A 12547-nucleotide genomic window follows, 5' to 3' on the forward strand; every position below is an offset into this window, starting at 1 on the left:
AGTAGGCTCCAGGCCCAGCCTGGAGCCCAGCTCAGGGCTCAAACTCATGACCATGAGATCAAGACCTGAGCAGAGATCAAGAGTCGTACGCTTAACCGACCGAGCCACCCAGGTGCCCCCAGAGTAGGTAATATATATTTTTTTTAAATCAGGACCAATTAAGGCAGTTATAAATGGATGACATTTAAAAATATATTACAGTAAGTCTCAAGCCACGCCAAGTTCACCAAAACAATTTTTATTTCCAGTGTTTAATTGGGTATGCACACAGGCATGACACAGGTTTGGATTCATTAAGTCCTCATGCAGAATTATATTCTTCTCGATAAAGAAGCCAGTTCCATCCAGGTCACTATCTACACACCTATGTTACAACATTTATATCAAATCTGGTATCTGAAGAAAAGATACACATATAATATGTTCATTTAAGTTACGTATTTTACAGAAAGATTAAAAATTCAAGTCACACAAAACTCAAAAACTGTATTAAAAGTTTGAATATAAAACTCAGAGATCCACCTGGAATGACGAGAGAATGCAAGTTCCGTATCCACCTGTGTTAAAACTGGTAAATGTAATGAAATTTGTTACCAATAAAATGCATTCATTTATTCAATGTAAGTCATCTAATTTTAACAATATGGCACCCTAATAACCAAATGGATGTTTATGATGAGGCACTTTTGTTAGTGATGAAACCAAAAGAACAAATTTGCTGCACACTTATGCCAGCTATTTGCTTCAGTAATCTTGGGTATATACTGTGTAGTAAGTTGCAACAAATACCTTGCTCATTTGTATACAACGGTATCTAATATATTTTTAAATATATATATATATGTTCTTCTGGCTGTAGTAATGCACTGTAAAGCTATTCCACAGTGCAAAATGATGAAACCAGCCCAAATGAAGGCTGCATAATAACAATTCTGGTACAAGAAAATATTTACAGAGTTACTGGAACGTGTAACAGTAGCTTTTTATTTGCTATAGTGGACATGCCCCAGTTTAAAGACAGGGATGAAACTGTGCTTTAGTGCCTGGGGCTTCAGACAAGTTTATGAGGCTGGGCATTATAATGCTGCAGAACTAGCATTTTGGCTCATGTTCTGGAAGCTTTCTCCGTTGACTTGGTCGGGTGACTGTGGTGGTATGGAAAGAAGGGGCCTGGTGGCTGGAGCCAAGGTGCCGGGAGAACCGCCCGTGGCGGGCTGAGAAGACCAAGGTGCGTCGGCCGTGGCTCTCTCGATGGTGCCGGTGTTCTCGGGCGCGGGGTCCCCCGTTTCTGCTCTGCTGAGGTCGGAAGCACTGGTGCGTAAACGCTCCCTGGCAAGCCAGTCGGAGATGGAGAGGTCCTGGGCGGAGCATTTCGGCTTTAGCCGATTCACGGCGGAGAGCTCGGCTTCCCTCTGCCCGCCCTGCTCGTGCGCCTTCCAGAAATTCAGAACGCTGATTTCGGCCACGTCCCTGTGCCCTCCGAGCGTGTGCCGGCGTTTGATGTTTTTGCGCTTGGCTGCCTCCCCGCTGGCTTTTTGGGTTCCCACGCCGAACATGTCGTCGGCCGGCGCCCTGGGCCTCAGTTTTAACCGATCTGCGATTTTCGTTTTCCAAGTGGGTTCCTGTTTCTCTGCCTCGCTTCTGGTGGGCGTTAGCAGACTCCCCGTGGACTTGCCCTTCTTCATGACGTCGAACACCCTGGTTATGGCGGGCGTCTCCCGGTCGCTCCTGGCGTCCCCCAGACTGCCGCTGTCGGACTTGAAGCGGGCCGACTTCTTCCTGGACAGGGTGTCGCACTCGATCAGCTTGTGGGAGCTGAAGGGCTGTCGCCGGCTGTCCAGGCTGGGCGTCAGGCTGCCCTCGGTGCAGCTGACCTCGCTGCCCTCCGAGTTGCGGCGGCCCGCCTTCCTGGCTTCTTGCAGCTTCCCTCGGAAGAGCCGGTCTGAGGTCAGCGCCGTGGGGAACACAGGGAAGTCGGTCTCGCTGTCCGTCTCCACCGGCCGGCCCTCGCTGATGAGCTCGCTCCTCTCGTCGTCCGCCTCGTCGCCCCTGCTCTCGGCCACCGAGCGCACGTCGGGGCTGAGCCGGCTGCCGTCCAGGCTGGTCGGGTAGGCGGTGGACGACGTGGTGGAGTAATCCGACGTGATGGTGCTCACGGCGGCCAAAAACTCGCCGCGCCCCGTCTCCGGACTGGTGCATTTCTGCGTGGAAAACCTGGCCAGGGACGCCTGCGAGGAAGTGCTAAGCAAAGTGCCGGAGTCGGAGCCGGTCTCTTCGAAGTGGGAGGACTTAGGGGTCGCGGGCGACCCAGGGCTCTCTCTCAGCGCCGGGAAACGACAGCTCAGCGTTGGTGACCGCCTGTGTTTCGCCCTGTGCGGCGGCGAGGGCTCTTCCGACGGGGCGCTCTCCTTTCGGGGCGGGGTCTTCTCGTCTTTCGGGGCACCGGGGTCCTTCTTGGCATTGTTTTCTTTGGAAATGGTGATCCTTTGTTTTCTGCACAATGTCTCACTCTCTTTTGTGGATTCTTCTTTAATGTCATTGTGACTCTGTTCTGTGTTTTCTTTCTTAAAAAATACATTGTCCAATTCGTCTTCTGAGCTGCTGGGTTGTGCCTTTTCTTTTGGCTTTTTCCTCTTGCGACTGGCGGCTGCAAAGATGGAGGACACAAGCAGTTCCCTGCTATACTGATCTTTTCCAGATCCCCAAGAACCCTGAGAGAAATCAGAGAAATGAGACTGTGAACACAAGGACATTATTGAGTTCCTCTTCTGAAAAGGTCCTTCCCCAAACATTTCTTACTGAGTTAACTCTGCTAAAGCTCTAGAAGCACGGACAGAACATAGTTTTTTATACCTCCTTGTAACCTGTTCATGAGGTAAATTGTTACTTCCATTTAACTAGTTCCGTTTCTTGGCAGCTGGTGGTATTTAGCTGCTATGTCACGGTTCATACACATCCGTTTCTCGGAGACGTATTTTGTGCTTGGAGCTGTCTAGCACTTCTATTCTTGTTAATTTCCCTGCCATCTACTGACTTCCCCTGCCTCTGTGATGCTCCACATTCTTCAGGTTCCTTAATCTGGAACACAGGTTTAGGAGTTAATATCCTGACATAGCTGAGTATAATACCCAGACATAGGTTAGTATAATTTTATGACTGACTTCAACTCTCTAATTACAGACACCGTATGATACACATATTGTATCAGATAAACTCACTAAGGGAAGTCTCTGGTCTTCCATTAGTTCAGCCAGACTGGATCTTCAGACTTGCCTTAGGCAAATCAGGTTGGTAATGGGTCATTTATCTCAAGGTAACAACAAAATCAGAAAATTCAAAGAACATAAGGTCAATTAAATATCTTAAATCCTTACCACAGAAGCACTATCATTGATACAGTTGTAGTGCAGTCTACTGGCTTCGTTAGCTATGCGTAATAGGTTCTTGATCACAACTATTTAACTCGTTTGCTCATGATGCCTATCTGCTAAGTGAATGGTGGTGGTGGGAGTCAATAACCACTTGCTCGTTAACCACAGACCATGTAAGACAAGCAGGAAGTCAGGAAGTATGCTGAGTAATAGAAGCAGAAAGTAGATTTCTCTATGGTCATAAACCTCCTAGACAAACTAAAACTACTATTTTGAAGTCTTGAAAAAGTAAAAACTTAAGCTGTTGTAGTAAACAGGATTCACCAAAATGAAATTGCAGATTAACAGAACTTTGTTTCTACAAGCAGGAAAGGATTTCCTGATTATCCAGTACACTGCTAATTGGTTATCACATTTTAACACCTTCTGCTGAAGACAGACTAGGACATATTAAGAAATACACATCTAAAAAGAGGGAAGGAAGAAATTTCAAACAGGTCTGAAATCTCAACTCCAAATCTACATTGAAATCTGAAATCTTATCTTCTGACGCAAAAAAAAAAAAAAAGGAAACTGTCCCAGATTAAAGCAGCCCTAAAGAAAAACGACAATAAAATGTAAGGAATGATCCTTAATTTCATCCTGTATGGGAAAGTAAAAAACAATTTACATTTACATTATTGGAACAATTGGGGAAATTTGTGTAAAAACTCCATTACAAATAGTAATGTTGTGTACTCATGTTAAATACCTGGGTATGATAATTACACTGTGATTATACAGAATGCCCTGTTCTGAAAACCGCTACTTAACCAGACATTAGGGCGGCAAGAGAAAACAGAAAGAAAATGTCAAATCAGGTCAACTTTTACTGTGACATCTATAGTGACAAATAATATACTGTATTTATGAAAATGGTGCCCAAACTCAATGTATGCATGCTGAAGCATTTAAGGGTAAAGTGTTATCATGTCTATAAGTAATTCTCAAATAGCCAACCCCCCAAAATTATATATATCAAGATTTACCAAATGACAAATCTAAGGCAAAAGGTTTGGGTGCTAACTATTATTCTTGTAACTTTTCTCTAGGTTTAAAATTTTTCAAAATAAAAAGCTGGGGCAAAAAGCCAGTAAAAATCACAGGGTAAGTGATAATGAATGATATGATATGATTGGAATATTTTGTAAAATTTCCTGCAAGAATTATAATTTAATCATATACAACCTCATTAAGATATTTATGCATGATATGTATGTCTCATTTAGAGACATGTAGAACGAAGTTGTAAGAAATTTATTGACAATTCTAGCTGCTCCTGTCTCAGCAGATCAAAGTTTGGACAAATCGGATTAATAGAAAACTTTCTAAGAGTAAGAACTTCTCAGAACTACTCAAAATGTGTAATTGGTAGTGTCAACGGAACACAAATTATGTAAAAATACTGATTTTCCTGAAAAGAAGGCAAGAATATATATTTTCATAAGAATGTGTAGTGGTAACGAAATCTGTACTAGTATTGAAATATTTACAGGTGAAGTATGATGCTTGGGATTTGTTTCAAGGTAGTCCAGGGGGAGGGAACTGAGGTGAAGTGTACATGAAACAAGATGGCCCACCCACATATTGTTGAGAATGGATAATGGTTCCATGGAGACTCACATTCTACCATTTTCTCTGCTTTTGTTCATATTTAAGAATGAATAAAGCGTCTACTCGTATTAGGCTAAACTATGCGGAGAAAAAACCTAACATTCCAACTCACAATCCAGTGTTCTACCACAGTCTAAGAATTCATTTTTCCCTCTCAAAGACTTTGTTGAGAGGGAGGCACTTGTAGCCTAATCGTAACAATCAGCCAAAAGGAAACTCCCCCACTGCCAAATAGTTCAGAATTGTATGAGACCATTTACCTTAGATTTTGTTGAGTCACTAGTAGCTGAGTCTGTAAGAAGTTAAATAAAACATGGTCAGTATTAGTCAATCTTTACTGCTTTCAACAAACAATGCAAAACTTATGGAAAAGACAGGCACAGAATGAAATGAGAAAGCAAAACTCAAACAGAACAAGAGAACACAGTGGATAGTCAGAGCTCACAAAGATGCAAGCTGCACCACAGAAAGCCACCGCCATGAAAGGATGCTGTGAATTGTAGGCAGAATCAGCTCAATGAGAGGAATGGCAAAGGAGCCCTGTACTAAACAAAAACAGAAACACTAGTGTTTATCAAGATTTCTAAATATTAAATCTAGCCATAAAGAAGCTTGAAGACCTTTTTAAGAATTGTACTATGTACCACATCCTGTATCTGAAACTGATACACAATGTAGAACTTTCAAAGATGGTTGGTTGTCCTAGCTACAAATTGAGACACTCATACTCGGTGTGTTCACGCTGATTTTTGTCAGACTGTCAAACTCAAATTTTATAAGCATATACTTGCATGCATCTGGATGCATTAGGTAACCCTGCTTCCAGGTCACTTTGGTTTTTCAATAATGTTGATCTTTGCGCTTTAGACCCCAGTTTCATATCCGTGCAGGCAGGGATCCTTTTGACTAGTTTGGTTAAATTGCTACCAGTTTTGTAGTTATCTATCACAAATGCTATTATGGAAATGGAAAAATGGAGACCATAATTTTCACTGTCTGGCAAAAACTCAGATTATACAATTATAAAGAGGGTAGGAAGGGGCTAGCACTATTCAGGAGAAGACCAATTGTGGAATTTCGTCTTTCAACTTGAGGGAAATTGATTTTCAAAATTAATGAGCTGAGCCCCATGCCACGCCCCTTTGAACACATGGCTAAATGCTTTATGACTTTAAGAACTGGTAGACCATACCATGCTATTTCTCCTCACGGTCTGCTTCAGAAATAACAAGAAACAGCAGAAAAACTTTTAAGAAAGTAGTATTGATCTGTTTACAATAATCTTTAAGAGAAAATTTACACCACAGATCAACCGTGTTTGCATTTACAAGAATCGGGGGTTTCTGCAGACAAGGCAGCTACAGTGTGGACAGCAATCCTCCTTCTTCCTACAGCTCCAGCTGTCCATCAGGGCCACCACAGAATCCACTAGCGACATTACCGTGTGATAGACTCCTCCCACTTCGCCTGTGCAACATCAGTATAGATTTGCCTGTGTCAGTAAGTGCTGAAAAAACCCTTTAGGACTCAAACAAGAACTAGAGACAAAGGGAGAACAGCGTGTGAAACAACATGCTAGATTTAGTGCAACAGTTCGGCAGGAGAAAATTGTCAGCAAAAGAGCCTATGAAAACCGCTACTTAACCAGACATTAGGGCGGCGAGAGAAAACAGAAAGAAAATGTCAAATCAGGTCGACTTTTACTGTGACATCTATAGTGACAAATAATATACTGTATTTATGAAAATGGCGCCCATTAGCAGTTCGACATATTTCACTTGCTGCTTTTAAACAGAACATCTAGCTCAAGAATAAGAACCACTTATACAGTCTAGATCGTACTTTCTGCCATCACAGCAACCACATATTCAGTAGCATATATCTGTTTTACCTTGTGATGACTATTACATGGAAACTGTGAATTAAAAAAAAAAAAAGAACAGAACAGTGGTTTGCATGCTCATTTCCCTCAGATTTCCATTCTGACAAGCAATACAATTCCATGCACTGCCAATGGCATTAGTCACTGGAAGATAATTAAGATCAATCAGAAAAGGAAGGTTCCGTTTTTTATTAGTAGAAAGGAAAAAAAAAGAAGAAGAAGGAGAAGAGAAGGAAAAAATCACAGTGAATTGTTACTTATGACTGATTCGTTCTTTCATGTTACAAGAATTTAGCTTCACCTAGAGATCAATACTGCCCAGGCAAGAGTTACCTGATACGTCTCCCGGGGAGACTCCTGTCCTTCCAATGTTGGTGAGTAAATGATCTATGTTCGGCACTGGCTGCGAGTCTACTGTGTTTTCCTCCTGCACTGCTGTCTACGGTTAATAAACAAAGATCTCTTCATCATCTCTTCAAAGACACTTTCTTTAAAATTCAAACATTTAGTAAAAGACACATTTACTGAGTGGAACACAGTTGCTTAACTTTTTACATGGTTTACATGTCATTAATTAACTACAAAATAAGCATCATACTTGTATTTTCATTCGACCAGAAACTGAGGAGCTATAGACCTGCTTCCGGGGTGCAAAGCGGACAAGAGCATACAAAGCAGGAAGTTGACGCTGTTGGAGCATCAGGAGGTATGTCCCGAATGAAAACAAGTCAGTACGAAGGCTGACGGACTATACTTACAAGAGGTTCTTCCACACCTTCTTCTGTGAAAAACCAGTCATGCTAAAATTTAAAATAAAAAAAGGTGAAAAGAGAAACTAAAGGACCCCCTGAATATATCTATATTTTGGAGGATAATATAGGAAACAAAAAAGTAGTTTTCTTAGAGAAAAAAATTGTAACCAAATTCTGTCCTACCAAATACCAGCCACTCACAAAAAAAGTATTTTCTTGGTGAGACGAAGCCTGAACTTACATGCTGGATGAGTGTCTCTACGATCTTGTACTGGTCTGGCATGTGAGTGACCATGTGGGTCATGTTGTCTTCAGATGTTCTCACAAGAGTTGGACCAAAAACTATTGCTAGGTTTCTTGGTTCCATCTGGAACAAAGGATGTTATTGAAAGATATCAGAATTTTTCTTAAGAAAGTAGGCTTAAATTCCCATTGGCGTGTCTGGCATTTTATTTCTGAAAGGTTCTTTTGATGAAAAAGAAATCAAAGAAGAACGGTTGACCGATTGTGTATAAAAAAACTAATGCTTCCTAGTTAGGCTTTCTATAAGCTAATCTACACCTAACATCTTTTTCCTGCTTTAATGACAATGTACCATGCTTAACTGGCATTCATTTTTTCCATGAAGTCTTTCGTTGCAAGCAATTGATCTGGTAGAAAACGAGTATTGCAAGAGCTGCATTAACTGACAAAAATATTAAAATCAAAGGGAAAAAACTCACAAAAGACTAGGGCAACGCTCTTCCCCTCAAAAGCTAAAAAAAAAAAACCCCAAAAACAACTAGAAAAAAATGCTTAAAGACACATAACATTTTCCAAATTTGCCCCCATAGTACATCAAAAGTGCTAATAGTTAAAAACCTAATGTCCAGAAATACTCTTTTTTGACCAATTTTTACTTCAATAAAAACTTCCAAAGCTCTGTGCTTAACCTTGTGCCAATCTGAACACCTCGATATAACATGCTTCAATGTTTGGACATTCATTTCCATGGTATTTTGTATTCCTTGTTTAATTACACAATTATCAAAAGTATAGATCCTTTGTTTTCCTTTGTTGTATCTTATAGTGTCTGGTATAATATTTTGAAGTCAGGATTTGATTAAAATGTCAAATAACTTCAACCAACCCTGAAAATATACCGCGGCGGGGGGGTGGGGGAGCGGGGATCACTGCAGAACTCAAAAAGTCAAACTGGTTTAGGGAACCACACTACTATACTATTTTGGGAGAGCCATGCACATGCTCACACATGTGCACACACACATTTTAGGTATGGTGCAAAGTGGAAAATGCACAGATCTCCCATTCTGAAGCAATCTAGTGTGTTAACTATTGTAATACATGAATCATTACCCTACAAAATAAGCATCATACGACAGAGATATAAGGAGAAATTGTGATCAAAGTCATTGTATTTTCACAGAAAGTTGACCTAGTGGAAAGAAAATGTGACTGCAGGAAGGGCTGACTTGAACTGGGCACACAGGCATGTTTCTTTTTCTCCCTTTGGAAGATGTCATCTTATTTCTACATCTGTACTGGTAAAAGTGGCTCACAAAATCAAGTCCATCTCAAAGTTCTTATGCAAAATTTTTACTAGGTTCTTGTCTACTATGATTTTATTTAAGTTTGTAGACTAATGATCACACACATTATTATTTATGTGTATACAGTCATATTTATTATGTGGGTATAACCGAGTTTTTAGCTGGCTCCTACATAAAACTAATAAATAGTGCACCGTTTATTTATTCATTAATTACTTAAGGCAAATTCTGTATTTTTTGAAAGACGTTCCACAAGTGTAGTCAAATAGGTCAGGGAAATGAAATGCCCTTAGCCACCTCCTCAAGAGTCACAGTGTTAGTTAATATTGTAAAGCCACGAAAAAAATTCTCCAGTAAAGAAACCTGTTACATGTTGTTTGATTCACCATTTTCTAAACTAATTAGACCATCAGACGCTATGTCCCCTGTACTGCTAACATCCAGCAAAAGTGATGAATGATGTAATGCGCTTTGGGAAATGCTGAAATAATTAGAAAATATTTCAGCTATAATTATATTGAGAATTTTTTGGATCCTACTGTATGAACTTCTGGAAACAGTACAATTAATTGATATAGGGTTTTTTTTTTCCTTTCTTTCTCTCACTCTCTTTTTTTCCTTTTTCCTTTTATGCCCTATCACTGTTGAGGAAATTGAGAATCTAAAGGATATTATAACATTGCTTGTAAACTTCTCAATCTGCAGGTAATAGGGGCTGATCCCGTTCTCATACTCTAGCCTTACTACAGCTATGAGCAACTGTCTTCTGGAACATGACAGACACTAAACTGAGCCGAATGAATGCATTTTGTTCAACCTTCAGCAGGCATGACCCTTAGGAAAAGGTGACAGCAGTGTTCCTGAGCTTGTGTGACTGTTTTTTTTCTTCTCCAGAAACCAAAATGACTTTGTTTCTATATTTTTAAGTAATGCCTGAGATTTAGAAAATCACTGTTTTGCAACCTCTAAAGATATCACAGGTTTAGGCAACAATCATCAATGATGGATAAAAATGATATAAAGTTAAGATTACAACATATCAACCAAACACACTGTGTGGACATTTAGACACTGATTTAAACAAACATGGATGAAAAGACATATCTTGAAATCAATCAGGAAAAACTGAACATGAACTGAGTAGTAGATAATATTAATGGATAACAAATTTTGGTGTGTTTGACTAAGGTGATGTGATGCTATTAAACAAACAAGAAGATCTTATCTGCTTAAAACTGAAAAACAAAAAAGAAAATGTCTGTCAGTTTTCCCTGTATACTGTTTGGTACATTTTGATTGTTGTATTGTGCAAAAGTATCGCAAATGTACAGATGAAAAATAAAAGTAAAATTTTTTACTTTTCATTTTTCTTGCTGGATAAATGTAAAAGGAAATGTCTTTTAAAAATGGTGGCAATTGATAATTTGGGATCTTTTGCTATTAAGAGTGATCTTTAGAGGGGCTTATTGGCCAACAGGGTGTATTTTAGAGCTTTTGTTGAATTATAACCGTGATTTTAACTGACATGAAGCAACAACACGTATCTTTCAAACGAAAGCCCCTGAAAGCACACCTCTTCAATATGTACTTTACACACCTTATTTTTTTCTGAATTTTCTGCCACTGTCTTCAGATGAGCAGAAAGGAACTTCAGAGTTTCATAATGATGTTCGGGCAAATCGTGAATCTGAAACATATTATTTTCATTACGGATTTAGAGGCTGAATTTCAGTTGCACCTCCAAAAATATAAAATAATACCTACTAGTCTTTTTAATGTTTTCAGACGGTCTAGAGGATCTTCTTTACGATTGGCCTCAATAAAGTCGGCATATTTATCTGACAACAACAATAAGAAGAATAAAACAAGTTTATCTTAAATTGCTTAGGTGAGTTGTGATCGAGATTTCCTTTAAGTTTTGACTTCAAAACCCAATACAAAAACTTAAATGTAGTGATGACCCCAAATGGCCTTTGAAATGTAAGTCTCCAAAACAGCTATCATTTTTAATGACCCTCCAAGCCTTATCATCAAATAAAATTCCCTAAAATGTGAGTTCTCTGAGAGTACCGTCCTATATTTATAGTCTCCACTCTCTTTTGTCCCCCAACCACAACATCAAGAACAGTGTCTTATATAAGTTAAATATTTGGCTTGACTGAAAAAATGTTTTTCTACTAACTGTACTTTATTATGCCTGAAGACTTTTGACAGAGAATAATACTATATTTTTAACTTGACAAGCAAACATGGATGAACAGGATAACTTATATTTTACTGAACCTAAATAATTTTATAAATTCTTATTTTTCATTGAAATTTATTTGGAGGGAAAAAAAATCTGAATGACCAAAAAATAGCCATAATTATGCTTTATAGAGAAGTAACAACTAAACAAAATCTCCTGCATTCTTTGACAAAATATTAATATTTTATGGCTTTCCAACAATGTAATTTTAAACTGTTTCAACTGGTATCTTTTGTGGGAGTTCACTCACCATTTGTGAAAAGAGGTTCAGGGAGTTTTCTGAAGAAGGATTTTAGTAAACTGCTTATCACATTCAAATCTCGCCATTTCTAGGTGTACAGAATAGAAACATGGCATTTTTGTAGTCAATACCACCAAAGGGGAAAAAAAAACCCCCACCAATCAGGTATTTGAATAGAAATAAACACACTTACATCATCTTGTATGTCAATATCAGCCATCCCCTTATTGAGTTCTTCTTGCATACTTGAAATGGCTGCGTTATTTCCGGGAACTCTATAAATACCTGTATACTCAAGACCTCTTTCTTCAACTAATTTGCAACATATGTCAACTATTAATGGAATATACTGCAAAACAAGAAATAAATATTTTATTTAATGCAGCACAAATGTTTATATTTGTTAGTAGATGTATATCGCAGCTAAGAGGCCCTTTCCATCCAAGAGAAAATACATACATTGCTGCTATTTGATAGAGAGAAAATGCAGAATATAGACATTGCAGAACCAGGAATAGATTAGAAGCAGCAAGAGAGATCTGGGACAGCAGGAGGAGAATAGGTCAAGAGAGAGAGAGAAGGGTCCCCAGGGAGACGAACGTCGAAGAGGAAACGAGGCAAGTCTGAATGAGAATGTGGGAACAGCACAGGTGAATAAAGGGAAATAAAGTCCAAAAGAGAAGAGTGGGAGAGAATAACATCAAGCAACTCATGACACGAATCCTAACATGGACGCTATACACACACACACGCACGCACGCGCACGTGCACACATGCACATTTACATTTATTACACTTTCTTAATCAGGTTCTTGTTCTCATCCTTCTTTTAAGGTGCTAAAAGCAGAAA

The 12547-nt window shown here is 39.3% G+C and overlaps 1 protein-coding gene across 1 annotated transcript in view; it reads right to left on the reverse strand.

Moving 5' to 3' along the window:
- Positions 1 to 222: 222 nt before the first annotated feature.
- The window catches only part of ARHGAP21 (Rho GTPase activating protein 21), a 132768-nt gene continuing 120443 nt past the window's right edge, over positions 223 to 12547 (reverse strand). The window contains 11 exon segments of the mRNA XM_078075252.1: positions 223 to 1059; positions 1061 to 1078; positions 1080 to 2711; positions 5285 to 5316; positions 7240 to 7345; positions 7665 to 7706; positions 7900 to 8025; positions 10806 to 10895; positions 10973 to 11046; positions 11707 to 11785; positions 11891 to 12046. Coding sequence (XP_077931378.1) covers positions 1012 to 1059; positions 1061 to 1078; positions 1080 to 2711; positions 5285 to 5316; positions 7240 to 7345; positions 7665 to 7706; positions 7900 to 8025; positions 10806 to 10895; positions 10973 to 11046; positions 11707 to 11785; positions 11891 to 12046 — 2403 coding nt within the window. The 3' untranslated portion in view covers positions 223 to 1011.

This window comes from Halichoerus grypus, chromosome 6, assembly GCF_964656455.1.
Source record: "Halichoerus grypus chromosome 6, mHalGry1.hap1.1, whole genome shotgun sequence".
In the NCBI taxonomy this organism is placed as follows: domain Eukaryota; kingdom Metazoa; phylum Chordata; class Mammalia; order Carnivora; family Phocidae; genus Halichoerus; species Halichoerus grypus.